This window comes from Euleptes europaea, chromosome 1 (assembly GCF_029931775.1).
Source record: "Euleptes europaea isolate rEulEur1 chromosome 1, rEulEur1.hap1, whole genome shotgun sequence".
NCBI lineage: Eukaryota > Metazoa > Chordata > Lepidosauria > Squamata > Sphaerodactylidae > Euleptes > Euleptes europaea.
Window position 1 is genome coordinate 113,524,078 of NC_079312.1, and position 27,111 is coordinate 113,551,188.

The window sequence follows — 27,111 nt, forward strand, 5'->3', positions numbered from 1 at the left end:
GTCTGTTTGCAGTAGTCAAACAGGGCCAGAGTCCAGTAGCACCTTAAAGACTAACAAAAATATTTTCTGGTAGGGTATGAGCTTTCGTGAGCCACAGCTCACTTCTTCAGATACAACTGTATCTGAAGAAGTGAGCTGTGGCTCACGAAAGCTCATACCCTACCAGAAAATATTTTTGTTAGTCTTTAAGGTGCTACTGGACTCTTGCCCTTTTTGAAAAATCTTCAGCTGTGTCAGACTTTTCTCCAGTTCGCTATCAATGCCGAATAAAGAGCAACTAAACCTTCCCTAGGCCAGCAAAACCCCCTCCTTCCGCAGCACCTATTGAGCCTTCCACATTCCCACAGACGAGCCTACGAGTGCTTTTGTTTTTTAAGGCCGCCCTTATTGGGCCCCTCCGCTTAGAACACCAACCTTACCCACGACTCAGACTCCGTTCCTTTCACCTGAACTGCTTCCGGATGCTGCGTCTGTCGCTCACTGACCCGGACGTCACTTCCGACTTCGTCTGCCAAGCTGATGACTGGCTGCGCCTCCGGGCGATGAGGGGGCCGGAGCGAAGTTGCCTGGGGCAACGGGACCGGCGTGACGTCACCCCCTCGTCTTCGGACGGAGACCCGCCTACGTTTCACGCTAGCAAAGGGACTGCTGTTGGCTTCTGCGAGCGGGCTAAGGTGGAGCGAGGCTGGGCGAATAAACTGGGCGACTTCTTCAGCTTAAAGACAGAATCTCTGGGTTGAGCCCTTCTCACCCGCAGTAGAACCCATTAATAGTAGGACATTAATAATTTGAGATATGCTGACGACACTTCATTATTGGCAGAAAATAGTGAAGATTTGAAACGACTGCTGCCCAAAGTTAAAAGAGGAAGTGCCAAAGCAGGACTGCAGCTGAACATCAGGAAAACAAAAGTAACGACTACGGGAGAATTACACAACTTCGAGGTTGACCATGAGGAAATCGAAATTGTTCCAGACTTTCTATTCCTTGGCTCCACCATCAACCAAAAGGGAGACTGCAGCCCAGAAATCAGGAGATTGAGACTGGGAAGGGCAGCCATGAAGGAGCTAGAAAAGATTTTGAAGTGTAAGGATGTGTCACTGGCCACCAAGACTAGATTAATTCATGCCATCGTATTCCCTATTACTATGTATGGGTGTGAAAGCTGGACAGAGAAGAAAGCTGATAGGAAGAAAATAGATTCCTTTGAAATGTGGTGTTGGAGGAGAGTGTTACGGATTCCGTGGACTGCCAAAAAAAACAAATCAGTGGGTTATAGATCAAATCAAGCCTGAACTGACCCTAGAAGCTAAAATGACTAAACTGAGGCTTTCATATTTTGGTCACGTCATGAGACGACAAGAGTCACTGGAAAAGACAGTCATGCTAGGAAAAGTTGAGGGCAGCAGGAAAAGAGGAAGAACCAACAAGAGATGGATTGACTCAATAAAGCAAGCCACAGCCTTCAGTTTGCAAGATCTGAGCAAGGCTGTCAATGATAGGACATTTTGGAGGACTTTCATTCATAGGGTCACCATGAGTCAGAAGCGACTTGACGGCACTTAACACACACACAGAACCCATGGACAGTTATCTGTACAAGTCCTTGGCTGCTTTCAGGATTGTATCAATAAACTCTCAGTTTTGAGGGGAAAAGGACCAAAAAATGAAATGGCATCTGTGTTATCATTGCTGAAGAGCAGACAGTACTCTTGATGCATGCCAGTGTGGATGTGTTTTACCTTCCACATGGAGCCCAAATTCAGACTAAGTATATGGAGCACAAGAACGAAAACCCTTTTCTCCTAAGAGCTTTTGGGTTGGGGTCTGCACAATTTAATGGAACGCTCCCAATCTGGGCAGTGACCCACACAAACCGCTATAAGGGATCTCTGACAAAGTGGCAAGGCAGCTCTGCAAGCTTGGAAGGAACAACAAGAAACCAGAGAGAGTGAAAATAGAAACAAAATTTATTGAGGGGAGTAATACAAATATCTGAGCTGCAGAATTAGCACACACAAGAGTATTCAATATAAAACATAGTACTAGAAGGCCAAATCATCCAAACACTGGCCAAGATGCCAAAGATAGAGATTCTGTGCGTGTGTAAAGTGCCGTCGAGTCGCAGCCAACTTATGGCGACCCCTTTTTGGGGTTTTCATGGCAAGAGACTAACAGGTGGTTTGCCAGTGCTTTTCTCTGCACAGCAACCCTGATATTCCTTGGTGGTCTCCCATCCAAATACCAGGGCTGACCCTGCTTAGCTTCTGAGATCTGACGAGATCAGGCTAGCCTGGACCATCCAGGTCAGGGATAGTGAGAGATTAAAGCAGGGCTATTGCTATCTATGTGAGCAGAGCCAGGCAAAGGCATTGTTCTGAAGGCAAGGGTACAAATGTCCAGTCAACAAAGCATCCAACAGAGGGAGGAGAAGTAGGGGCTCATCGTGTATCCAGAATGGCTACCTCCACAGCTGCACAGTCTGGACTGCCTTGGAACCAGTCAGAAGTACACTAGGTATGGATTCTAGTCCATTCTGTGTAAGATTCCCAATAGACCTGGGAAAACAAGTCCTATCCCTTTAATAGCTTAATGTGAGGAAATTGGCAGCTGAAGCTTTTCAAGGCATGGAGGTAAATAACATCCTATTAAGCCTCTAAAAAAGGACCAGACTTTTTTCCCCCTCCTGGCAATTAGCAATCCTATGCACAACCTACCTAAAATTCCCAGAGAGAGAGAGAGGGATCTTGAACCTACCAGGTGCTTTGGCCTGTTTACAGCAGTCTGTCTCTACTCTCCATATGGGCATCTTTCTTTTTAGGCAGATGTGTATCAGACCTTCAAGGACTGTTTGATCAACGCCATAAGGCTAATGGAGGGGGGATATCTGCAATCATTAAAAAATATTACCATCGAGTTCAATTTCCCTCTGTAAGATGAAACCATTCACAAGTTCCAACTCATCTCTTGAACTGATCATCCTAAGGGTGTTGTGCAGAGGGTTCCCTTAGATAAACCACAGATTCTAGAAAATGGAATAAACGACATATTGGTTGCTTGGATTCTATTAAAAGGCTCTCATCATTTTAATTTTGGGCAGTTTACTCCCCTAGAAAACCAAATAAAATAGTCATTGAATTATACATACACACACACATATCTTTAAAGCACTTTCAAATGAAGAACGAAATTATCTTTAAGAAATACTACATAATCACCTACTATCTGGACTACTTTAGAGTGGTGTGTAAACCAAAAATTGTTATTTCCCCACAAGTTCTGGAATTTTAGCATTTCCCTGACAGTGATTGTTATTCTTCAAAGGTAGCATGAGGCAAGGTCATGTTACATATTCATGAAATGTATTACCACTATGTGTAAATCCCAGCAGACTGAATCCTGAGAAGTTTCTGGAAAGCAATTTTTAATTCATAAACAATTCCAGCTCCTATCTGTTTAAAATACAATTTTATGGACCCAGATATTAAAATATGTCTGACATTATCTTCCTCTAAGGCAGGGGTCCCCAACCTTTTAGAACTAGCAGGTGCCTTTGGAGTTCTGACACAGGGTGGTGGGAGCAACCATAAAATGGCTGTCACAGGAGGTGGAGCCAATCACAAAATATTAGGGAGTGAGGTCATGCATAAGTCTAATAGTAACTTCAACATTTTCAGCAGAAGCTCTTTACCAGGATGAATTTTAAAATTAATATATTTTAAAATACTTCCTTGAATACAGAAAGCTTTCCTTCAGTCATGCAATGAAAATCCTTATGCTGTGGTGGCAGCTGCTCTTTAAAAATCGGCACAGCCAGCCAGAAGCCCTGCTGGGCAAAAGCCCCACATGGCCCTGACCACTTTCTTAAAATACTTGTCAGGCACCAGGAAAGGTGTCAGTGGGCATCAGGGCACCTACAGACACCACACTGAGGACCCTTGCTAAGGCTTTTCGATACAATAGTTCCCACCGGAAAAGCATGACAATCATTTTGTGTGTGTAAAGTGCCTTCAAGTCGCAGCCGACTCATGGCGACCCCTTTTGTTGGGTTGCCAACTGCCAGGTAGTAGCAGGAGATCTCCTGCTAATTCAACTGATCTCCAGCCGATAGAGATCAGATCACCTGGAGAAAAGTGGCCGCTTTGGCAATGGAACTCTATGGCATTGAAGTCCCTCCCCTCCCCAAACTCCACCCTCCTAAGGCTCCGCCCCCAAAATCTCCCGCCGGTTGCGAAGAGGGACCTGGCAACCCTACCATTTTGGGGTTTTCATGGCAAGAGACGAACAGGTGGTTTGCCAGTGCCTTCCTCTGCACAGCAACCCTGGTATTCCGTGGTGGTCTCCCATCCAAATACTAACCAGGGCTGACCCTGCTTAGCTTTTGAGATCTGACAAGATCAGGCTAGCCTGGGCCAGTACATTTTAGCCAATGATATTTGAGAACACAGGTTGCAGCCTGAGGACTTTTCTTTTGGAACTTAATAGGCGACCAAGGACATGAAAGCAATCACTGTCTAAAGCCTTGCATGGGAGAGCATCAACAGCAGAAAGATCCAAGCGCTAAAAACAGACTCCATCCTACATCATGCAGAAAAGAGCAACCAAAATGATCTGGGGGCTAGAGCAACTGCCCTATGAGGAGCGGTTAAAATGCTTAGGGCTGTGTAGCTTTAAAAAAAGGTGAGTAAGCAGAGACATGATAGAGGTCTATAAAATTATGCATGGTGTGGAGACAGTGGACAGGGAGAACCTTTCCTCCCTCTCTCATAATACTAGAATGCAGGGTCATCTGCTGAAGCTGAAGGGTGATAGACTCAAGACAGACAAAAGGAAGTATGTATTTCTTCACACAACGCATAGTTGAATTGTGGAACTCCCTGCCCCAGGATGTAGTGATGGCTGCCAACTTGGAAGGCTTTAAGAGGGGAGTCAACATGTTCGTGGAGGATAAGGCTATCCATGGCTACCAGTCAAAGTGGATACCAGTCATGATGCATACCTATCCTCTCCAGTATCAGAGGGGCATGCCTATTATATTAGGTGCTATGGAACACAGGCAGGATAATGCTGCTGCAGTCATCTTGCTTGTGGGCTTCCTAGAAGCACCAGGTTGGCCACTGTGTGAACAGACTGCAGGATTTGATTGGGCCTTGGTTTGATCCAGCATGGCTTTTCTTATGTTCTTATCATCATTATGAGTTTAATAGAAAATCATACAAATCTACACCTCAATTATTCCTGTTATTCTCACAACATCCCTGTGACATAGGCTAGTATTGTTATTCTCTTAATACGGATGGGAGCATAAGAAAGAGTAGTTTGCCTGGAACTGCTGCTGCGAGTTTATGGCATATTGAACCAAGAACTTCAGGACTCACACACACACACACCTGGCCCCAAGCTGTAATTGAAGGTCATTTATGCTCCAGCACAACCATAGACTGGCATCAGCTACAGTTGCTAGATTTAAGATCTAGTCAGAGAAAGAGCAGTCTGCATCCTCTGTCATTCTGGTCCAAGCTCTTCCATAGAGGAATTCACGAGAACTCTTTTTCAAAGGTGATTCCTGCTGATTGCAAAGGAAGGCAGAACAGTGTAGGTGAAAGAACAGTCAGCATAGCCAATATCCTGAAGATTAGCAAGAACTGCAGCTCAGTTAACAAGCTTGCCTTTCCCCCTGCCTCTTTAGCTATTTAAAGCATTGTAAACATCATAATCAATGTGACAGAGGAGAGTCAGACACTTTCTGCTTCTCTCCCCCAAATACAGGAACGATGTTTTCTCAGACTATTAAGGTGCATGTCAAATAGTAGTGAAGATAAATCATATTTCATCTTTGGAGATAAGGCAAAGAGAGAGTGAGCATTCCCTATGACTGGCTAATGAAAAGACCAGAAATTATCTAGGATATATAGTGGATAAAAAATACCAAATAATGAAGCCTATTTAATGGTTTATGCAAAGTTTCTAGCTAATACCTTAAAAGTCTGTCCTTAAACCTGATGTTCCATATAATGCCAATAAATTATCACTGAATGGTTCCCTTCATGGCAGGTTTCCACAAATGTCTTCGCTGATTGTATAGGAGGTAAACAACTGTTTCATGATGCCGTAGGATGGATTATGGAGCAAATCCTATGTTCTAGGCTAATTCCGGTGCCGTGAGCGTTTCTCACTCTGATAGCTCCTCCCACCCTCTTGCCGTATTGACACCAGCAGTGGCTTCCAAGCTAGCGCTGTGCTCTGTGCTGAGGAAAGGCAATATCTTGCAATGTAAGTGGTACTTAGAGAAACCCACACAAGAAATGAGTAATATAGCACTATAAACAAATTGTCTGGAAAAGCTCTTTAGATATATACCTATCCCATTAATCTGGCTCCTCGGGTTTAATGGGACTTGTGAAGTATAGCACTAAATTGAATTTTAACAGGGCAGGGGCTATGATGAAAGCCCAAATTATGTGAGTCGTGCATGTAGATGCTAAAAGGTCACAAATTGATTGTACATAAAAACAGGAACCAGAATAAGAACCAAATAAATCAAAGGCCAGAGGTTTTTCTTACTTACCCTTTCCCCATACCTTCCCTTCTAACTCTTCCCTTGCCACACCTTCCCTTCTTTTCATAGATTAGAATCATAGAGTTGGAAGGGACCACCAGGGTCATCTAGTCCAACCCCCTGCACAATGCAGTCCAGCCCCCACACCCCCTAGTCCAACCCCCACACCCCCAGCGACCGGAAGATGGCTAAGATGCCTTCCCTCTCATCATCTGCCTACGGTCACAGAATCAGCATTGCTGACAGATGGCCATCTAACCTCCTCTTAAAAACCTCCAGGGAAGGTTTTCTAACTATTCCCTTGCCAACCTCCAAGTACTAGCTGGAGATCTCCTGCTATTACAACTGATCTCCAGCCAATACAGATCAGTTCACTTGGAGAAAATGGCCGCTTTGACAATTGGACTCTATGGCATTGAAGTCCCTCCCCAAACCCTGCCCTCCTCAGGCTCTGCCCCAAAAACCTTCCACTGGTGGTGAGGAGAGACCTGGCAACCCTACTGTTATATGAAATTTGGACACACATTCAAAAGTCCCAGCTTCCCAGACCGATTAAGTCACCAGTTATTATAACCTATTTCCCTTTGCCTCCCCTCCCAGAAATGAGCAGGAAAATCCAGGGGTCCTTGCTTCTTCTCTCTTTTCCAGATCCTTCTACACCCACTTTCATTTCTGGGAGGGGAGGCAAATTCAGGGGTCCTTGCCCTTTTATCTGCCCGGTTTCAACTGTGCAATAACAACTCATTGCACTTTATGCAATTGTTATTTTTAGAAGACTGCCTCTTTGGCTTAAGACAGGCTTTGCACGTGGCATGGAGGATGGAAGGATCTGCCCATATCTTTAGGTCTTGTTTTTCCTGATCCCTGTTGACTCCTTGAACCCAGACGCAGGCTCTTTGCAAATCAGCCATCAAAGCAGTAAGAAGCTGTCACCCTAGGCTAGAATAGTAGCAGCAGTAGCACAGTGAATACCCTTTGAAAATGTAATAGGAAAGAGCAAGGATGCCTTTACTCCATTTATAATCAAACAAAATAAGTGGATTTAATGCCAGCCACTCTATTGTAGTTATCTATGATAGGACCATTAAAGGTGGCTGACCATAGAATGTGATGCTTTAAGAATCTACTTCCCGACTATTTATTTTGTACTTTAAAAATTCTGTACAATCTTTGCTATGTTTCATAACAACCCTGGGAGGTAGGCCACTGCTGTTACCATGTTGTAGATTGGGAATGGAGCCATAGCAATGGGTAATGACCAAGACCGCAGTGAGCCCTGGTAGAGAAAGGACACAAACCCCAGATACGAATCCATCTGAACCACACTGGTTTTAGCTATTTTCTTTACACATTATTTCATTTTTAACTGCATTTTAAATCACCCTTGACTTGTTCTGCCTTAGAGATTCGAGCTTTGTTGTCAGAATACAACTGAGCTGCAGAGCTACTCCTTTTGAGGAAATAGTCATAAGACAATTTTTCTCTTACTTCCTGGTGATTATTTAAATAATCTTTAATAAGATTGTGACCTAATTGGTAGGGTTGCCAGGTCACCCCTGGCCACCGGGGTGTGTGTGTGTGTGTGTAGGGTTGCCAAGTCCAGGTTGGCAACTCCTGGAGATTTGGGGGTAGATCGGTGGGGTACAATGCCATCAAGTCCACCCTCGAAAGCATCCATTTTCTCGAGAGGAACTAGGGTTGCCAGCTCCAAGTTGGGAAATACCTGGAGTTTTGAGGGGGCGGAGCCTGAGGAGGGCAGGGTTTGGAGAGGGGAGGGACTTCAATGCCATAGAGTCCAATTGCCAAAGTGGCCATTTTCTCCAGGTGAACCAATCTCTATCAGCTGGAGATCAATTGTAATAGCGGGAGATCTCCAGCCACCAGGAGGTTGGCAACCCTAAGGGGAACTGATCTCTATGGTCTGGAGATGACCTGTAATCCTGGAAGATCCCCATGCCCCACCTGGAGGTTGGCATCCCTACTAATTGGGGAGGTCCCCAGGAAACGTTTATCCTACTTTGAGGCCAGGGTCACCTTCTTAATTAGACCCCCCACACACATCCTAGGAATATCTGATACGCTATTTAACGTCTAGAATATGCTCATGTTCTGTAGCCTGCCCTCAAAAGAAGACTCAGGCCTCAGCATGGGCTAAGCCTCCACACACAAATACTCTGCAGGTAAAGGCTATATTTAGCATTCAGGCAGGCCCGATACATAAATTGTTGAAACGACACAAAGAATCTAATTCCCTACCTAATCCCTGGCTGCACATAGAGAAAATGCTCATCCTGTTTCTATAACCATTCTTTCTCAGTCTAAAGAAATCTATTAAAAGCTTTATAATCTAAACCTGGTAATGGCCCCCATCACTCTCTAACCTTCCAGCCAAGCTGCTCAACTGCCTTCCCCTCTCATAAAACTCGAATCTTACTGGCACATGCAGCTATGAATAAATTATAACATTTCCGTCACAGAGACCGACTGGAAGTGGGCTCCCAACCCCCAAATAACAGCATGTCTCATAACCTGGGTTGTCATATCCAGGAAGCTAAACAGTTTTCCTGGGGTCCTCAAGGCTTAATCTGAATCGGAGTTTATATTTGCAATGGTTCTTGACGGCTGGTGTCAAGGCTAGAGAACATGTGGATTGTTGACAATTTGAGCCACCATGGATGGTGGGGTAAGCAGGGTTTAATTTTTTTGTAAATGTAGAAGACGGAGCCGCTGAACACATTTTCTTCACTACCACAGTTAACATACATACATCTTGGACTCCCACGTTAGGATGAATGCCTCCTAGGCACAAACCAGGGGTTCCTTGCATGCTCTTCTAACTCTGCATAGGGTTGCCAACCTCCAGGTACTTTAACTACGTTAATACTGGCACAGTTGTTACCTATCTATCATTGTAACCTCCAGGTACTAGCTGGAGATCTCCTGCTATTACAACTGATCTCCAGTTGATAGAAATCAGTTCACCTGGAGAAAATGGATGCTTTGGCAATTGGACTCTATGGCATTGAAGTCCCTCCCCTTCCCAAACCCCGCCCTCCTCAGGCTCTGCCCCCAAAACCTCCCGCCGGTGGCGAAGAGGGACCTGGCAACCCTAACTCTGCAGCTTAACAGAATGTGAGAGACAGAGGACTTTTCCAATAACCAGCCCCTCACTCAGCTACAACCTGTCCCTCCTGTACCAACTATCTATTCTACAGAAGAAGGAGCATGATATGGGCCAGGGGTCCCCAACCTTTTTGTATGTCTGGGCACATTTGAAATTCTGACACAGAGTGGAGGGCACAATCACAAAATAGCTGCTGCAGGATGTAGAGCCAACCACAAAGTATCAGGGAGCAATAGGGTTGCCAACCTCCAGGTACCAGTTGGAGATCTCCTGCTATTACAATTGATCCCCAGCCAATAGAGATCAGTTCACCTGGAGAAAATGGCTGCTTTGGCAATTGGACTCTAGGGCACTGAAGTCCCTCGTCTAACCCTGCCCTCATTCACCCCCAGAAGATCTGTTTAATGCATGCAGCCATTCAGAAGCACTGTTAGGTACAAGCTCCACCTGGTCCTGCCCACTTTCTATAAAAACCCTTGGCGGGCACCAGAAAAGCTGTTGGCAGGCACCGTAGCACCCGCAGGCATCACATTGAGGACCCCTGATAGGCTAAGGACTTTCCTGGGTGTAAGTCTCATTGAAAATATTGCCAGGTCCCTCTTCGCCACCAGTGGGAAGCTTTTTGGGGTGGAGCCTGAGGAGGGTGGGGGTTTGGGGAGGGACTTCAATGCCATAGAGTCTAGATTGCCAAAGCAGCCATTTTCTCCAGGTGAACCGATCTCTATTGGCTGAAGATAAGTTGTAATAGCAGGAGAGCTCCTGCTAGTACCTGGAGGTTGAGCAACCAAAATAAACACCTCTGTACTGATACCACAGGTAAGGAAATAAGTACAGCAAGGGCTAGTAGTATAAATCAAGTACAAAAATATATACTAACAAAGTGTATTAAGTGCAGTGAGTGACATACAAAACAAGAATATATACACACAATCCTATATAAACTGTCCCATACAATTTTGATAATTGTACCCTTATGGGACAGTTTATATAGGATTGTGTGTATATATTCTTGTTTTGTATGTCACTCACTGCACTTAATACACTTTGTTAGTATATATTTTTGTACTTGATTTATACTACTAGCCCTTGCTGTACTTAGTACCTGGAAGTTGGCAACCCTAGATTTACTTCCAAGTAGACTTGCTTAGGTGTGCTCCCACAATGCTGTACAGTAGAAACAAAAGGGGGGAAAGTTTTCACCTAAGGTATAATTTGTTTTGTAGAATATATTGTCACAAGATTTATTTATTTATGAGCATATGCAGCTGCCTTCTACTGAATCAGACCCTTGGTCCATCAGAGTCAGTATCGTCTACTCAGCGCTGCTGTCCAGGGTCTCAGGCAGAGGTCTTTCACATCACCTACTTGAACCTGGGACCTTCTGCATGCCAAGCAGATGCTCAGCCCCACCCCATTTACCCTGCCTTTCTCCCCAGCGGGGACCCAAAGTGGCTTACATCATTCTCCTCACCTCCATTGTATCCTCACGGCACCCATGAGTAGGGTTGCCAGCTCCAGGTTGGAAAATACCTGGAGATTTTGGGGGTGGAGCCTGAGAAGGGCGGGGGTTGGGGAGGGAAGGGACTGCGATGCCATAGAGTCCAATTGCCAAGGCGGCCATTTTATCTAGGTGAACTGATCTTTATTGGCTGGAGATCAGTTGTAATAGCGGGAGATCTCCAGCTACTACCTGGAGGTTGGCAACCCAACTCTGAGGTATGCTGAGAACTGGTCCAAGGTCAGCCATTAAGCTTCCATGGCAGGAGTGGGATTCAGAGCCGGGTCTTCTACTCGGACAGTCTTAACCACTACACCACATTGCCATTAGCAATGGGGCTTAGTTTTTGTTTTGGTTGTTTTTAAGGATTACCCAAATTCACTGCTATTAGGTTGTGGAGCCCCCTGTATTCAGGGACAGCGCGCTGCTATTCTGCGGGTGCAAAATCTGCTTCAGGAGCCCCGGGACTATCCTGAGAACCAGTGGTGGACTGGGTCTGAAAATACTGGTTGCTAGGAGCTAGAAAATATTTTGAAGGGTAAGGATGTGTCACTGGCCACCAAGACTAGATTAATTCATACCATCGTATTCCCTATTACTATATATGGGTGTGAAAGCTGGACAGTGAAGAAAGCTGATAGGAAGAAAATAGATTCCTTTGAAATGTGGTGTTGGAGAAGAGTGTTACGGATACCGCTGACTGCCAAAAAAAAAATCAGTGGGTTATAGATCAAATCAGGCCTGAACTGACCCTAGAAGCTAAAATGACTAAACTGAGGCTGTCGTATTTTGGTCACGTCACAAGACGACAAGAGTCACTGGAAAAAACAGTCATGCTAGGAAAGGTTGAGGGCAGCAGGAAAAGAGGAAGACCCAACAAGAGATGGATTGACTCAATAAAGGAAGCCACGGCCTTCGATTTGCAAGATCTGAGCAAGGCTGTCAAAGATAGGACGTTTCGGAGGACTTTCATTCATAGGGTCGCCATGAGTCGGAAGCGGGGGGGGGGGGGCTCACCCACAACCATAAGGCGATCACTTAATTTTTATAAGAAATAAATAAAATACATACGTGGGGGAAAAGGTACAGTTAAAAATTTGGTTGCATACAGTCCTAGTATTGGACCTATCTATTATATTTGCAAGCCACTAAAAGGTCATTAAAATTAAAATTTTGGTTGCATACAGTCCTAGTATTGGACCTACCTATTATATTTGCAAGCCGCTAAAAGGTCATTAAAATTAAAATTTTGGTTGCATACAGTCCTAGTATTGGACCTACCTATTATATTTGCAAGCCGCTAAAAAGTCATTAAAATTAAAATTTTGGTTGCATACAGTCCTAGTATTGGACCTACCTATTATATTTGCAAGCCGCTAAAAGGCCATTAAAATTAAAATTTTGGTTGCATACAGTCCTAGTATTGGACCTACCTATTATATTTGCAAGCCGCTAAAAGGTCATTAAAATTAAAATTTTGGTTGCATACAGGCCTCGTATTGGACCTATCTATTATATTTGCAAGCCGCTAAAAGGTCATTAAAATTAAAATTTTGGTTGCATACAGTCCTAGTATTGGACCTATCTATTATATTTGCAAGCCGCTAAAAGGTCATTAAAATTAAAATTTTGGTTGCATACAGTCCTAGTATTGGACCTACCTATTATATTTGCAAGCCGCTAAAAGGTCATTAAAATTAAAATGTTGGTTGTATACAGTCCTAGTATTGGACCTATCTATTATATTTGCAAGCCACTAAAAGGTCATGAACGTTTTGAACAGATTGGCGAATGTTTAAGGGGCCCCGCTTCATCAGGGGCCCACTTGCCCTCGGGCCAGCTGACCCGCCGGCCAGCCCGCCACTGCCGAGAACTCTAAAAGCGGAGGGCGCGGTCCAGCGTTTGGAGGGTAGCCGGCGAGGCCCCGCCCCCTCTGGGGCCTTCAGAGGGCCATGCATCGCCCCGGCCCGCGCCTGGCACCCTCCGTGCGAAAGAGCGGTCATTGGGGGGAGGAGCGACGCAGCCGGCGGCCGCCACGCGCGCGGACACACGCGGCGGGAAGCGGCTCTTTGGCTCCTGGCCGTCGAGCTTCGCCTGCCTGTCTTCCCCCCAGCAGAAGACCTGAGAGCCGACGGGCGTCTTGCAAGGAGAAGGGGGGGGGGCTGGCGTCTACTGCAGCAGGCGGCGGCTCGGCTCTATTCCTGCGCGGGGATAAGCAAGCAGCGGGAGCACCGCCGAGACACCCCACCCTCCCCTCCCTATACACACAACACTCACACACCCTTGAGCAGAGAGCCGGGCTCGTCTGGCTGAGGAAAGAAGAGGACTCGAGGGGACCCCGTCGCCCTGCCAGACCTCCCTCCCAGGTAGGTCGGTCGGGGCCGGCGAGCCCGGCTCGTGCGCAAAGGCTTCCGCTTGGGGCTGGCGCGGCACCTTGCGACCCAAACGAGCCCCGTGCAGAAGCGGGGTGAGCCCGGATCGGGACGAGCGCTCCCCGTGGAGTAGTTCGCCTTCCACGCGCTGCGCTTGCAATTTGGAGCGGTCAAAATGCGGGTCGTTTTAAAGCGGGTTGTGTCGGGGAGTTTCGATCTGGGGGTTGGGGGGGGTGTAGGAACGGGGTGCGAGTTTTCAGGTTCAGTTATTCTTTATTATTATATATTATTTATATTATCCCCTTGCATGCGGGATTTTGTAGCCTATAAAGATGTTGAGTGTTCATTAGATTCCTGTTTTGTTTTTTGGTGTTTTTTTCCACCATGCGGTGTGGGGAAGTGTCATAGACCATTCATGCACGGGAGGTTTTGCCTTGGACTTGCCGCTCTCTAGATGCACGTTTTCCCCATCCGAATTCTCAGAACTCTGCATGGGGGCTTATGGTTGAGCCTTGAGAATTTGGATGGGGAAAATGTGCATCTAAAGAGTGGCAAATCCAAGGGAAAACCTCCCGTGCATGAATGGCCATAGTCTTTCCCCTGGCCAGCTTTGATTGTAGGATGGAGAATCCTGCAGAGTTCATTCTTTACCTTCAAGGGAGTTACAGCCCAGTATGCCAACGACTATTCCTGAGTGGCAAGAAGCCTACTGTTGTGAGGGTTGCAGGAAGGTGTTCAATTCAGCAAATACTAATGTGGGATCTAGACTATAAATTAGTCAAGGGCTGCAGGGTTTAATCGTTTAATAGGATAGATTAGCTGTTTTGTCATCCTTTAGATCAACTAAAAAGATGCCTCAAATGAATCAGACAATAGACTCCCCCACATTGCTAATTGTTTTAATACAAGGATTTCCAGAGGCTGTAGACAGACAGCAAGAACGCACCATTTTAGATGATATGCCCCCCTCCACTTCTCACTCACCCAGGAATGCCTCTTCAGAGGTGCCTTTTGCATATAAGGCTTTAGATAATTAAGTGGCTAAAACTCACCTGATTCATTGATTGGGATTACAATCTTGAACTTTCTTACTAGGGAGTAACCCCATCGAGATAAATGGCATTTACTTTTTAACCATGTTTAGGATTGCACTGTAGAGTTACCAATTTCCTGAATGAGCTTCACTAGTCTTAGTTGTACCAGTTACAAACAGAGAGGGGGTTGTCAGGGAAGAAGCCAGAATCGACAACCAGGGCTAGAGAAGGGGAAGATGCTTCTGCAATGAGATGACCTAGGAGTAGAAGAAGAGAGGGAAGAAGGGTGATGAAAATCAATTTTCCACAATTCAGTATATTTTAAAACATATTGGGTGCTTGCCCAAGTCTACATGCCCAAGCTACTTAATAATCAGACTTGTACTGAAAACCACCACCCTGGTCGTACTGAGAATATCCACCCCGGTCCTACTCAAATAACAGGAGGGGGAGGAATTCTTAGTACAAGTCTAATTATTTGAATGAATGTGTTGGACAGCCCTATCCTAAGTTAAGCACGGACCATTAATTGGTACCCAAAGAATAAGAGAAACAAAATGAGGAAATTGATAATTGACTGGAGCGACTTCTGTTAGTGTAAAGAGTGTAAAAGCTTCCAAGTAACACAGAGCTCATTATTAATTCCACATATTTGCATATTCTGTAAATTTAAAATTACATGTGCTGGTTCATGAAAGCATATTCTTTTCTGTTCCTTTGCTATGAGTAAATGGGATGTCTCCGTGTGTGAACGATCATTTGTTATCACATGTACAAATTGATACATATCCCTGTATGGTACGTAGAGTTTAAAAAAGGAATCGCATCGAGCATAATTTATGGTTTCATTTGTACAAGTTCATTATTAGATTGTGAAGCAGTGGGAGGAAATTGTTAAAGCCATTATATTTTGTTTTTGTTTTTTTGTGCTAGAAGAAAGGGGGAGGATAAAGACAGGGCCAAAGCAAAGTTGCTGGGGCTCTGAAAACCTTTTCTGTAATGTTAGGTGCATGTTGATTGGTTGAGGGTTTATTCAGGTTTGCATTCAGTGAATCATGACTACAAGGATACTTTTGGATCTTTCCTGCCCTTCCCCTTCCCCCCACTAACTCCTGAAACATCCAGGATGCTGGTGCTGGAGATTACAGAGCTCACATGGGGGAAAACATTGTCCAGCCTACCAGTTAAGATCCAGCTCACACGCCTTGTTCTCTGTGCCTCCACCTTCAGAGTCTCTGCCTTGAGTTCAAGTGAGAAAGGCGGATTATAAATAATATAAATAAATAAAGCTGAGGCAGGTGGTAACCAGAGACAGGGCCTTTTCAGTAATGGCACCTTGCTCGTGGAATGGGAGGAGCCTACGTTGCTTTCTTTTAGGCACCAGGCCAAAATGATTCTGTTCACCAAAGCTTTTAATTGAGAGATTGGTTTTTTAAAACACTATTTTAGTCTGTTTACTGTTGTTTTGAGCTCTCTGTGGTCTGTTCTTGTGGTCTACATTTTAATACTGGGTTGGGACTTTATGTTGGGTTTTCATTTATATCTTCTAATGTTTGGTTTGGTTTTGTAAGCTACCTTGGACAGGTTCCTGGAGAGGCTGCATAAAAATGTTCTAAATAAATCATCAAAAAGGCACCTTTTTTTGGGGGGGGGGAGCCCCAACCCAGTATTAAAATGGCCCAACAGCTGCAGTGAGGGAAGGGAAGTGGGCAAAATTGCTCCTCTTTTTTTCTTCTGCCAGTAGAGCTTCTGCTGTCACAAGAGCAAGATGGGGTTTTTTTGCCCAACTCTCCTCTCCACTACAGCAAGATGGGTTTTTTTTCCCAACTCCCCTCTCTCCCAGTGCCTCCAGCATTAGCTTTTTGAATGCTTCAGGGGAGTGTTGGAGAAAGAGGAAGGAGGTGAGAAAGATCCGCGTCCGCAAGCACCTTCCATGGGGGGGGGGGGCTTTGTTGGATGGAACGCATTGACAACTTTACACAGTTGCCGTCTTCTTTCCCTGACTACAGTCAGCCAAAGAGGAAGGAGGGAGAGATGGGGGGTTGTTTAGGACTAGAAGCCAACTTCTTGGAGGCCTTCCTCTAATCTTCGCTGGGATTGAGGTCACAAGTATTTTCCAGGCACCTAGCCAGGGAATAAGAAGGATGAATCAGAGTGAGGCCACCTGAGGGCCACAGTTCAATGTCAGCCACCTTTACGTCTCAAGGACTGGAGCATATAATCGCCTAACAATCCAGGAGTCTGGCATCAGATTCTGTTTCTGGGCCGGGTATGACATAAATGTCACTTGGTTGGGCCGGGCCATGCCTCGCCAGCCCAGATCGGGCCTGGAGGGGGTGGCTGCCTCGGCTGGCTTGCGGGCCGGATAAGAGCTCTCAAGGGGCCGGATCCAGCCCACGGGCCTTATGTTTGACATCCCTGCTCTATGCTATTGAGGATCAGCATTTCTTCCACCATGAGGCTGCACTGATGGGGCAAATCCATGTGGGAAGATTTTGAATGTGTAAACTGAGGCAAAGATGCCACACTCTCTATTAATAATTGGTTTGAAGACTTGTTCTAAATGGTCACACATTAATAAATGACATATAGATTGGCAGAAAAGGTTTGATATGGGATTCTGCTTACACGTTTCGGAGATCAAAGGTCCTGTGATATGACTGGGTCCTTTCTCTATCCCCTTATAAATTGTACCTGTAATTGGATATAGGGACTCCACATACCTCCACGTATGTGTGGAGTCCCTATATCCAAGTACAAACATGTTCTTTGTGGCCCAGACTGGAAACCCCTAAGGAATTGGGCTTTACCTGTTGGCCTTAAAAAATTTTTTGAAAGAAGGCTTGCTCTCAGATTCCGCTTGACAGTCTGTTTCCCAGCATCCAAGGTTACCCCTTTCCCTATGGAGCTTGTGATCTCTAAAGCTGGTGTTTCACCTCCTATTGTTAAAGATTAGGCCAACTTGCTGAAATTAGCCACAGTAGTCAGTTTCAGCAAATATAAACAGGAGTCGCATGGCATTGTAAAGGCTAACCAAATGTCATCTATGGGCTAGAGATGCAGCCTCTTCAGATGCAGTGAATGGGATCCACACTATACAGTCATTTTATGTAGGGGTATTAAAACAATAGATGAAGAACAAGATCAAGGTGCCAAGGACAGGAGGAGGAAGAAGAGTTGGTTTTTATATGCTGACTTTCTCTACCACTTAAGGGAGAATCAAACCAGCTTACAATCACCTTCCCTTCCCCAAAACCTATTCAAATCTAATCAAGACCACATTTTATTTATTTACAAAACTGATACCTTTCCTTTCTGCCCTCATCAGGGCCACCAAGGCAGCTAACAGTTTAAAGATCTACAATAATAAAAAGACATCTTAAAAGCCCATTAAAACCAAACAGAACATGCCCATTAAAACCAAGCTTAAATACGCATACAGAAACATAAAAACAATTTAAACAATTTTATTTTTAGATTTGAATTTTACACTGCTTTTTATTCTGCATTTTAATAGCCTTGTAACCTTGCTATTTGTTAATTTTTTTATATTTTCTGCAGAAAAATTCTGCCTAGTAAGGAGCCACTCATTGTGTGTAAAGAAGTGGGCTGTAGCCCATGCCCATAAAAGTTAATGCTGGAATAATTTTTTGTTGGTCTTGAAGTTGCCTCCAGACTCCTGTTTATCTTCACTGAAGTAGATATCCCCAAGGAATGTGCTCTTTACCACCTGCAAGTCAACCAGAGCCCACTTTCTCTGTGGCACAGGCTTTGCCAGGAAGCCAGAGGGCATAGCCTTGATTTCCCCCTTGGGACCAAAGACAAAATTCAGCTGTAAGCACTTGGTGCAGTAACAGCCATAGTAAAAGGAAAGATGAGGTCACTTTGCCCAGAAAGTTCTTGCTATGGTGATATTTTTGCCCCTTGGCACATTTTTCTCCAAGACACAGCAGAAAGCAGCAGTGAGAGTGGATTAAATGTATTTCACTTTCACGTGCTTCCTTTTTCAAGAGAAATCCGATATATACTCTTGCACTGCCAGGAAATCAAGGGCAGAGAATCTTTGTATTTACAGCTAAGATGGGAAATTGAGGTCTCCTTATTTCCATAGTGTTGTGTGATTTAATCCCCTTCAGTGGCTGAAGGGTTCAGATTGTAGAAAGTGTGTGATTTGAGGAGGAGAAACATATGATGATCTGAGAATTGACCTAGAGCAGTTTAGCAGGGAGTGGAAATTAGGGTTGCCAGCTCTGAGTTGGGAAATACGTGGAGGTTTTGGGGGTGGAGCCTGGAGAGGGCAGGGTTTGGGGGAGGGGAGAGACCTCAGCAGTGATATGATGCCATACAGTCCACCCTCCAAAGCTGCCATTTTCTCCAGGGGAACTGATCTCTGTCGTCTGGAGATCACTTGTAATAGCGGGAGATCTCCAGGTGCCATCTGGAGGTTGGCAACCCTAGTAGAAACCAATTCTCTAAACATTGTTTAGAATCCTTACTTCCTTTCTAGGCCTTGACTTTTCCTGTGACTGTATGATTTTTTGAGTATTTTTAAACACTACATTCTTCTCATGGATGAGAATTCCAGAAGATAGCCGACACATACAGGAACTTGTCCAAAGCAGCACAGTTAGTCCTAGATAGTGGCTCAGCAACGCTGATGTAGGACAGTCTGGTAGACCTGATGTCTAGGATTCACTCCATACTCCATGTGCCACTTTATCTGCCTCTGTGCTATTTATCTCCCTTAGATATCAACTAAGAGATGAAGTCCTAGGCAAAGCGTTATGACTTCATGGGACAGTTTAGGATCATTGATAACTTTCAGGCTACCGTATTTTCATTTCTTCATCGTGCAGAGGAGAAGAAGAAGCAGTAGCAGTAAATAAATCATGGGAAGATCCTGGGGGGTGTCAGTTCTTCAGCTGTCTTCTGCAGCTGTGCCTTCAGCAGTGGCATGATATGCAAGAATTAGCAGATGAAGCTTTTTTACAGTATGGAAATAAACATTTATCACCTGCTCATTGCCTCAGATCGAGCCACTTAAAAAAAACATGGACACAGAGGCCAGCTTAAATGTTAGCATCCCAGAACACAAATCTTACCTGCCAGCTAAACCTTTACCAGAGACCATTCTTGCTTATATAAAAAAAAATGGGTTACAGATTTGTACATTTCTGTGTAATAAATATAGATTGACATTGTACAGTTTGTGAGCTATTGTTATTAAGGCCTTGACCAACTTTCATGGGAGAGGGAAGGAGCATCTGGTGCTGCCTAGGCCAGCTAGCCCGAATCTGGTGGTTGAAGAGTCATCTGCAGCTGGCATTGCCTTGAATGACCTGGAGGGAGTTAGCAGCAGCTGTGGGAGATTTTTCCCTCTGAAGTTAAAACAATGGACAAAGGGAAAGGCTTCAGACAGGACTCCGCTGTGGCTTATCATGGGCCAGAGAGAGGCTCTGGGAGGGTTGTCGAAACGGGATAGAGATGAAAGGCTGAGGGACTTGCCCTCGCATGTCCCTGAGTATGTCTTTCCTTCAAGCAGTGCCAAGGAGAATAAACAAAGAGATATTCTGACTGAACCGACTCGGTCATTCCCCACCCCTGTCTTTTCTTCTCAGGTAGCCATGAGAAGTGGTTTTGGTGGCCCCGTTTGGATGATGGGTATGGCTTGGGCCTTGGTGGTGCTGTGGGCAGGTGCCATGGGCATGGAGGATCGCTGCTTGCCTGGAGGGAAGCACAAAGCAAGTCCAAGCCCAGAAGGACACCTGGGCACCTGCCATCTCTATAGAGAGAGTAAGTATAGATTGCTTAGTTGTTAAAAGATTGTTTTTAAGACTGCTTTCCTCTGCAACAAGGAATTAAGTACAGACAAAAAGATGACTTCCAAAAGTGGGCATACTGATCAGCAGCTAGGGATTCCAGCTCCAAGTTGGGAAATACCTGGAGATTTTGGGGGTGGAGCCTGAGGAGGGCGGGGTTTAGGCAGGGGAGGGACTTCTATGCCATAGCATTCAGTTGCCAAAGCGGCCCTTTTCTCCAGGGGAACTGATCTCTGTTGCCGGGAGATCAGTTGTAATAGCGGGAGATCTCCAGCTAATACCTAGAGGTTGGCAACCCTATCAGCAGCATAGAACTCAACAGAGAGCTTGCTTAAACAGAACCATGGCTAACATCCTATGAAAAGAAGGTAGGGAGGCAATAGTCCATATTCTGTTGGTAGCCTCTTCCAGAACCTTGGCACTTCTGCTGAAAAAGCCCTATATTTTTTATTTTAGCTTTTATTCTACATTATTTATAGAAGAAGAGTTGGTTTTTATACTCTGCTTTTCTCTACCTTCAAGGAGTCTCAAAGTGGCTTATAATCACCTTCTCTTCCCCTCCCCACCTTTCTCACTGAGACCAAGGTGGGTTACAGATTACACACTGTAAAGCAGTACGATCAAAAGTATGATACATCGAATAAGCAATGTGATAGGATTGCAGAAATGTGAAATGAAGCTGCTTCTGAACAGAGCATAAGTATTAAACATGATGTATTAAACAATGGCCCTTCTGGATGCACACCTTAACGTGGTGAAGGGGTTTGTGAGTGTCAGGGAAGCTGAGAGCAATACCGTAAGGGGTCTAGACTCTATCAAGAGACTAAACTCCTAGCAGAGTCACTCAAGATGGAATGTCACAGCTGAGACACCAGACGAAGATGCATCCACCCCCTTAAGGGATCAATGGCCACATCCGCAGAAGAGAACAGGCAGTTCCAATGGGGATGGGGGTAGAGGAATCCCTGAAGGTTAGCTACTGGGCAGCAGCAGTAGTGGAAGGTGACACTGGCGGAAGATCTTTCATAGACAACGGCAGTGCCACTACGGCTAACTCTGGTTAGTACTGCGCAGAAGAAGGCACTGGTAAACCACTTCTGACCAACCTTTACCTTGAAAACCCTATGATGAGACAATCCAAAATGAAAAAAGATATAGTGCTGGAAGATGGGACCCCCAGGTCGGATGGCACTCAATCTGCTACTGGGGTAGAGCAGAGGACAAGTACGAGTAGCGCTGTTCTTAATGATGCGATTGGACTAAAGCCGAAAGGACGTTCAGTGGTTGACATGAATAGATGCAAAAGGAAAGTCCGAAGCTGTACAACGCATATAATAGGAACATGGAATGTGAGAAGCATGAATCAGGGTAAGCTTGAAATTGTTAAACAAGAAATGGAACGCATGGACATTTCAGTCCTGGGAGTAAGTGAATTAAAGTGGACTGGATTAGGACATTTTCAGTCAGAAAATTACAAAGTGTTTTATTCAGGGAATGACAAAAAGAGAAGAAACGGAGTTACTTTAATAGTGAGGCAAGATGTAGCAAAGGCAGTCAGGAGCTATAATGCAAAGTCTGACCGAATAATATCAATCAGACTTCAGGGAAAGCCTATCAACATAAGCATCCTTCAAGTTTATGCCCCAACTACAGATGCTGATGAGGAAGAAATTGAAAGTTTTTATGCCAGTGTTCAGGAAGAAATTGATCACACACCTAAACAAGATATGCTGATAATCATAGGTGATTGGAACGCAAACGTAGGAAACAAAGCAGAATCAAATGTTGTTGGCAGATTTGGGCTAGGAGCACGGAATGAAGCAGGAGAACGCCTCATAGAATTCTGTGAAGACAACAATCTGTTCATTGCAAACACATGTTTCAGGCAACCAAATAGACGATTGTATACATGGAGATCACCTGTCATGAGTCAGCCTGCAGAGACCTCCTCTGACGAAGAGGGACATCCTCAGGCAGAAGTCCCACAGGAACAACCACAGGGCCTACAGCTTGCCGGAGTGGAGGATCAGCCAAGGTCAGGAGATGACTCACCATGTCTGCAGCCAGCCAGCTCAAGGACTCCAGTTGGACCTGACACCTTGCAACATGCAGTGTCTCCAGAGGCCTCGCCAGGACCACTGGAGCAGAGAAGAAAACAGGTCCGTCTGGCAATGCAGCAGAGACGGCAAAGTGCTAGGCAGAAGGCTTTACAGAGGAACCTCCCCAGTAGCAGTGATGAGGAAGAGCAGGGCTGAAGCACCACCTGTGAACTCAGCCTCATCAGCATCAGCTGGCTGCTACAGCAGCAGGGGAAGGGATTTAAGCCATCAGTTAGGCTTGGCTGTTGTGCAAGCAACTTGTCACCAACCTCCTTGAGTACCTGCCTTGTTTACCTGCTATCCTTTGGATTCCTGGTATCCTGACTTCCTGGACTGGCTCTGACTAACGCTTTGGACTTCCCTTGCCTGTATTGATATCTCGGACTCTACCTTCACTGTGAATGACCTTGGACTGTTCCCCAGACTACGCTTACAGCCCTCGCTCCTCGCCTGTACCACGACATCACCAGACTGCCAGTATAGAAATCAAATAGATTATATAATTGGAAGCAGAAGATGGAGAAGCTCTATTCTCTCGGCCAAAACAAGACCAGGAGCCGACTGCGGTACAGATCATGAATTGGTAATATCGAAAATCAAGATAAAGCTTAAGAAAAACACCAAAACATTCATAGCACCAAAATACAATCTAAGCAATATTCCGGAAGAGGAAGCCACAGCCTTCAATTTGCAAGATCTGAGCAAGGCTGTCAAAGATAGGACATTTTGGAGGACTTTCATTCATAGGGTTGCCAGGAGTCGGAAGCGACTTGATGGCACTTAACACACACACACATTAAACAATGTAGAACATGGTATTACATAAGCAGAAGCACAGTGCATTTTCCTGGATCAATCTGTTGTGATGGAGCCCTGTTTCCTTTATTAAAAATGGCCTCCTGAACAATTTTGTTTTACATAGTTTGCAAAACGCTCATCAGGTAGAACATTCCACAGGGTTGGGACCATTAGAGAGAAGGCACATGTATGGGCAGCTGTTGATTGTGCCCTTCTGCTGGATGGCATCTGTAGAAGGCCCAGCTAAAATGAGCAACACTATTGTGATGAGACTTAGGTGGAGAGGTGATCTTGCAGATATGAGGGTCTGCCATGAAGGTCTTGGTATGTGATAGCCAATACCTTGAACTGGGGTTGGTAGTTAGATTGCTACCCAGTGGAGTGATTACAAAATGGGGCTAATATGCATGCTCTGTCTAGCTCCCAATAATTACCAAGCTGCGGCATTCTGTAACTAACTGGAGTCTCTGAGCTGACTTTAGGAAAACCTATATGGAATGCATTACAGTAGTCTAGTCTTGATGTTACTTTGTCATGGATGCAAGTGGTAGGATTGGCCAAGTTAAGCTAAACAGTTGGGATGGGCTGTATAGCATGCTCTGCTGGATACAGTATAAGTTTTCTGCCACAGTCTTTCTAGACACCTTCTAGCCCTCTTTTTTAAAATAATTTTTTAATTATTTTTCCAAAATTATTAATCACATAGTTTAACAATGACATAAACAATAAAAAGTAAAAACAAATAGGTAACATTGTTAAAAAAATTATATATAATAAAGAGTTGTTGACTTCCCCTACACCTCCCTTCATCTTGTGATAAATTAGTAATCTCTTTTGCACAAAATTCTAATCCTAATACTATTGTTAATATTTATTAATCTCTTTGACAAATATATTTTTCAAGGAAAAAAAGATTTATAGTTAATAATATCATATAAAGGAAAGAAAAAAGAAAATAAGAATAGAAGGAAGAAGAAGAGAAATAATAAATCTTACTAATAATAAATGGATTAGTATAATAAAAAGCATGTAATTATTTCCATTTAAAAATTAATTATTTTGTAAGTCCTCCATTTCTCCCTAACACTCATTTAATACATATTGTTTTTCTAGTAAATTGATATCATATATAGTTCTATTTCCATTATAACCAATCCTTTTAACCAGTTCCTTTTCGATCTTAGCCAGAAGAGACACTAGACTCTTTTAAATTAGTCCCTTTATCCGGAATTTCCAGCATTTCTTTCTTTCCCACATTAGCAGTAATCGTCTAAGAGCATCCTTGGAGATTGTTGGTAAAGTCTCTTCTGCAGATAGATAATTTCCATAGTAAATCCATGTTGCAATATCTTCCATCCCAAATTAAAAGAAAAAGATCCTGACAGCCCCAGTTTTTCTACTCATTAAATCCTCCAAGCAGGTGTTGAAAAGTTCATCAAGCAGATTAAGGGGACAGAAGTCAAAATCACTCACATTCAAATCCATTGTTGTCAAATGGGCTATTGCAGATTGTTTATTGTAATTCCTCGTTTCCTTTCCAGGGTTCTTCTGTTCTTCATCTCTCTTGTCAGCTAGAGGGCCCTCTAGTATCTCCTCTGATCTCATTGTGATAATTTGGGTTTTTATATCTTTAAGATCGTCTGAGATGATGTCCAGTTTTTGATTAATAAATTGAAATGAAGTGCTCATCAAAGCAGAGAGTTGTTCCATCTGTGTAATCAGATATTCCATGGTTGCTACTTCTGAAAATTTCTGTTAAGGCTCAGTTAAGATCCAGGCAAATTCCAGTGTAGTAAATAACAAGGAGGTGCTGCAGGAATCAGAGTCATAGACCTTCTGTCTTCTTTGTGGTCAGGAACTTGGGAAATATTTTCCAGTTACACACTAATACCACACTTCCGATTCCAAGTTTCTGACTCTCTCGCGATGATAGATTGTTTCCGGGAAGGACGTGGCAGGAAGGCTTGTTTAGTTAGAAAGACTACTCTTCAGGGTGGGGGTGGGGTTTCCACTTCTCCCTCCCCTTTATATGTAGTAGTTCGTGATTGGCAACTGAAGCGTCTTTCAAAAATCGTAGTTGTTATGTCTTCCCACTGATCAAATTGATAAGATCCCTGCCGGGTTATCAGATCTTTTCTTGTTTTTAAAGAGTCATTTAAACATTGAGTGGGGAGATACGGATTCGACTGATGTATTTAGCAGTCTCCTTGGACTTCCAAATCCAGGTAAAACAAAAGAGTTCTTTTAAACTTACTCAGATTTTAGGAGAGTAAGTATTCTTGCTTCTGTATAGTTGCTAGATGGTAATAGATAGGGGAGAGCAAAGCCTAAATTCCAAAGAGGCGTCTGCGGCGATTTATTACTCCTCACGCTGGCGGGACTACTACTGAATCTCTGAAGTCGTAAAACTCAGAGTTCAGGAGTCAAACCGCTCTTCATCGGCTGCAGGAGATTTCCTGATACCCGTTCCACTATTTAGGAATCGGGAGGGGCGCATTGACACCCCTATTTAAGACGTTTCTTGGTTCCCCTCCGGGAGCCCCCGGGGAGACGAGTGCTTCGCTCAGCTGCCCTAGCAGAAGTCCACCTTCTAGCCCTCTTCAGGTCATCCAGCTCTGTGGTAAACCACAAGGCTGGCTTCTGCCTCAACGGCAGGAGAGGTTGACAAGGAGCAATCATGTAAATGGTTACAAAAATCTTCATATTCCAAGCTCCCACCACCACAGCCTCAACAGAGCATGTGTTTGGAATCCTAAACCTCACCCCCTAGAGCATTCTGGAGTACAGTAGGCCTGTGTGGGTGGGCTATTTTACCTGCCCCCTTTAGCAGGGTGTTGGGTCCACATTCACCCTTGCCATGGTTCAGGCCAAATCTTCAACCCCAAAACAAGACCTCTCCTGAAAGGCTGTATGCAAAAGATTAAATCAAAGGGGGCACCTCCTGTCTGTGTTGGGCCCATCATGATTTGAGAGAGGCAGAGAGCACCCAAAGCGACTATAAAATCCTGTCTTGGCCCTGGTTAGGAGTTCTCAGCATGAATGTTGATATCATCCAGAAAAATCAGCCCAGGTGTCTCTGGCACCATGTCTGAGAGCACCTCTGCCAACTCAGAGGGGGTGTCCACTGGAAAACCAGGTGGCCAAGGAACAACCAGAATGCCTAATCTATTCTTAGTCCCCAATGTTAGGAGCATACAGTCAGTGCCAGCTATAGGGTGTACCAGGAGTCTGAGAAAACTGATGGACTCACAGATGATAATAGCTACCCCTCTTCCCTGGTCTCCTGTGCAGAACTGATAAAGAACTGCGTACCAGATAGAGTTAATTGAGACAGACAGATCACGTCATTTTCTTCCAACTGTCCCTCTAAATTTAGTGGCCTCCAGAAGTTTCACTACAGACTTTCAATAACTGAATTTTCTCTTACATGGTTCAGGATTCCAGATCAAGAAGCTGACACCCTAAACAAAGTAGGAAAAACAGCTTAAATAGCCACAGGCAGTCAAATATTTTTTTAAAGGAAGCAAATACTTCTGACATGTGTTCAGCATGAGCACTTCTTCAGGGGAAAAATGCTAATGGGAAGAACACACATTCTCCTTTGAAGGCTGAAATTATGACAGAAACTCTGATCAAAATTTGACTGTAGGACATGTGGGGCCTCCAGAAAAAAAAGGGTTCCTCTGTGACTCTCTTATATCTCCCTGCCCAAATTCAAAAATCATATGAAAGTACATCACATTACGCGCCCAATTTCATGGCCCCACAGAATCTTGTGCCCCCATTCTCGCCTCTCGGCAGCCTTGAA

General features: G+C 44.5%; 1 protein-coding gene across 1 annotated transcript in view; it reads left to right on the plus strand.

Annotated features, from left to right (window-relative positions):
- The window catches only part of RTBDN (retbindin), a 128,015-nt gene that overhangs the window by 92,238 nt on the left and 8,666 nt on the right, over positions 1-27,111 (plus strand). Inside the window, exon 2 of the mRNA XM_056867294.1 lies at positions 20,206-20,380. Coding sequence (XP_056723272.1) covers positions 20,212-20,380 — 169 coding nt within the window. The 5' untranslated portion in view covers positions 20,206-20,211. The remainder of the gene's footprint in view (positions 1-20,205; positions 20,381-27,111) is intronic.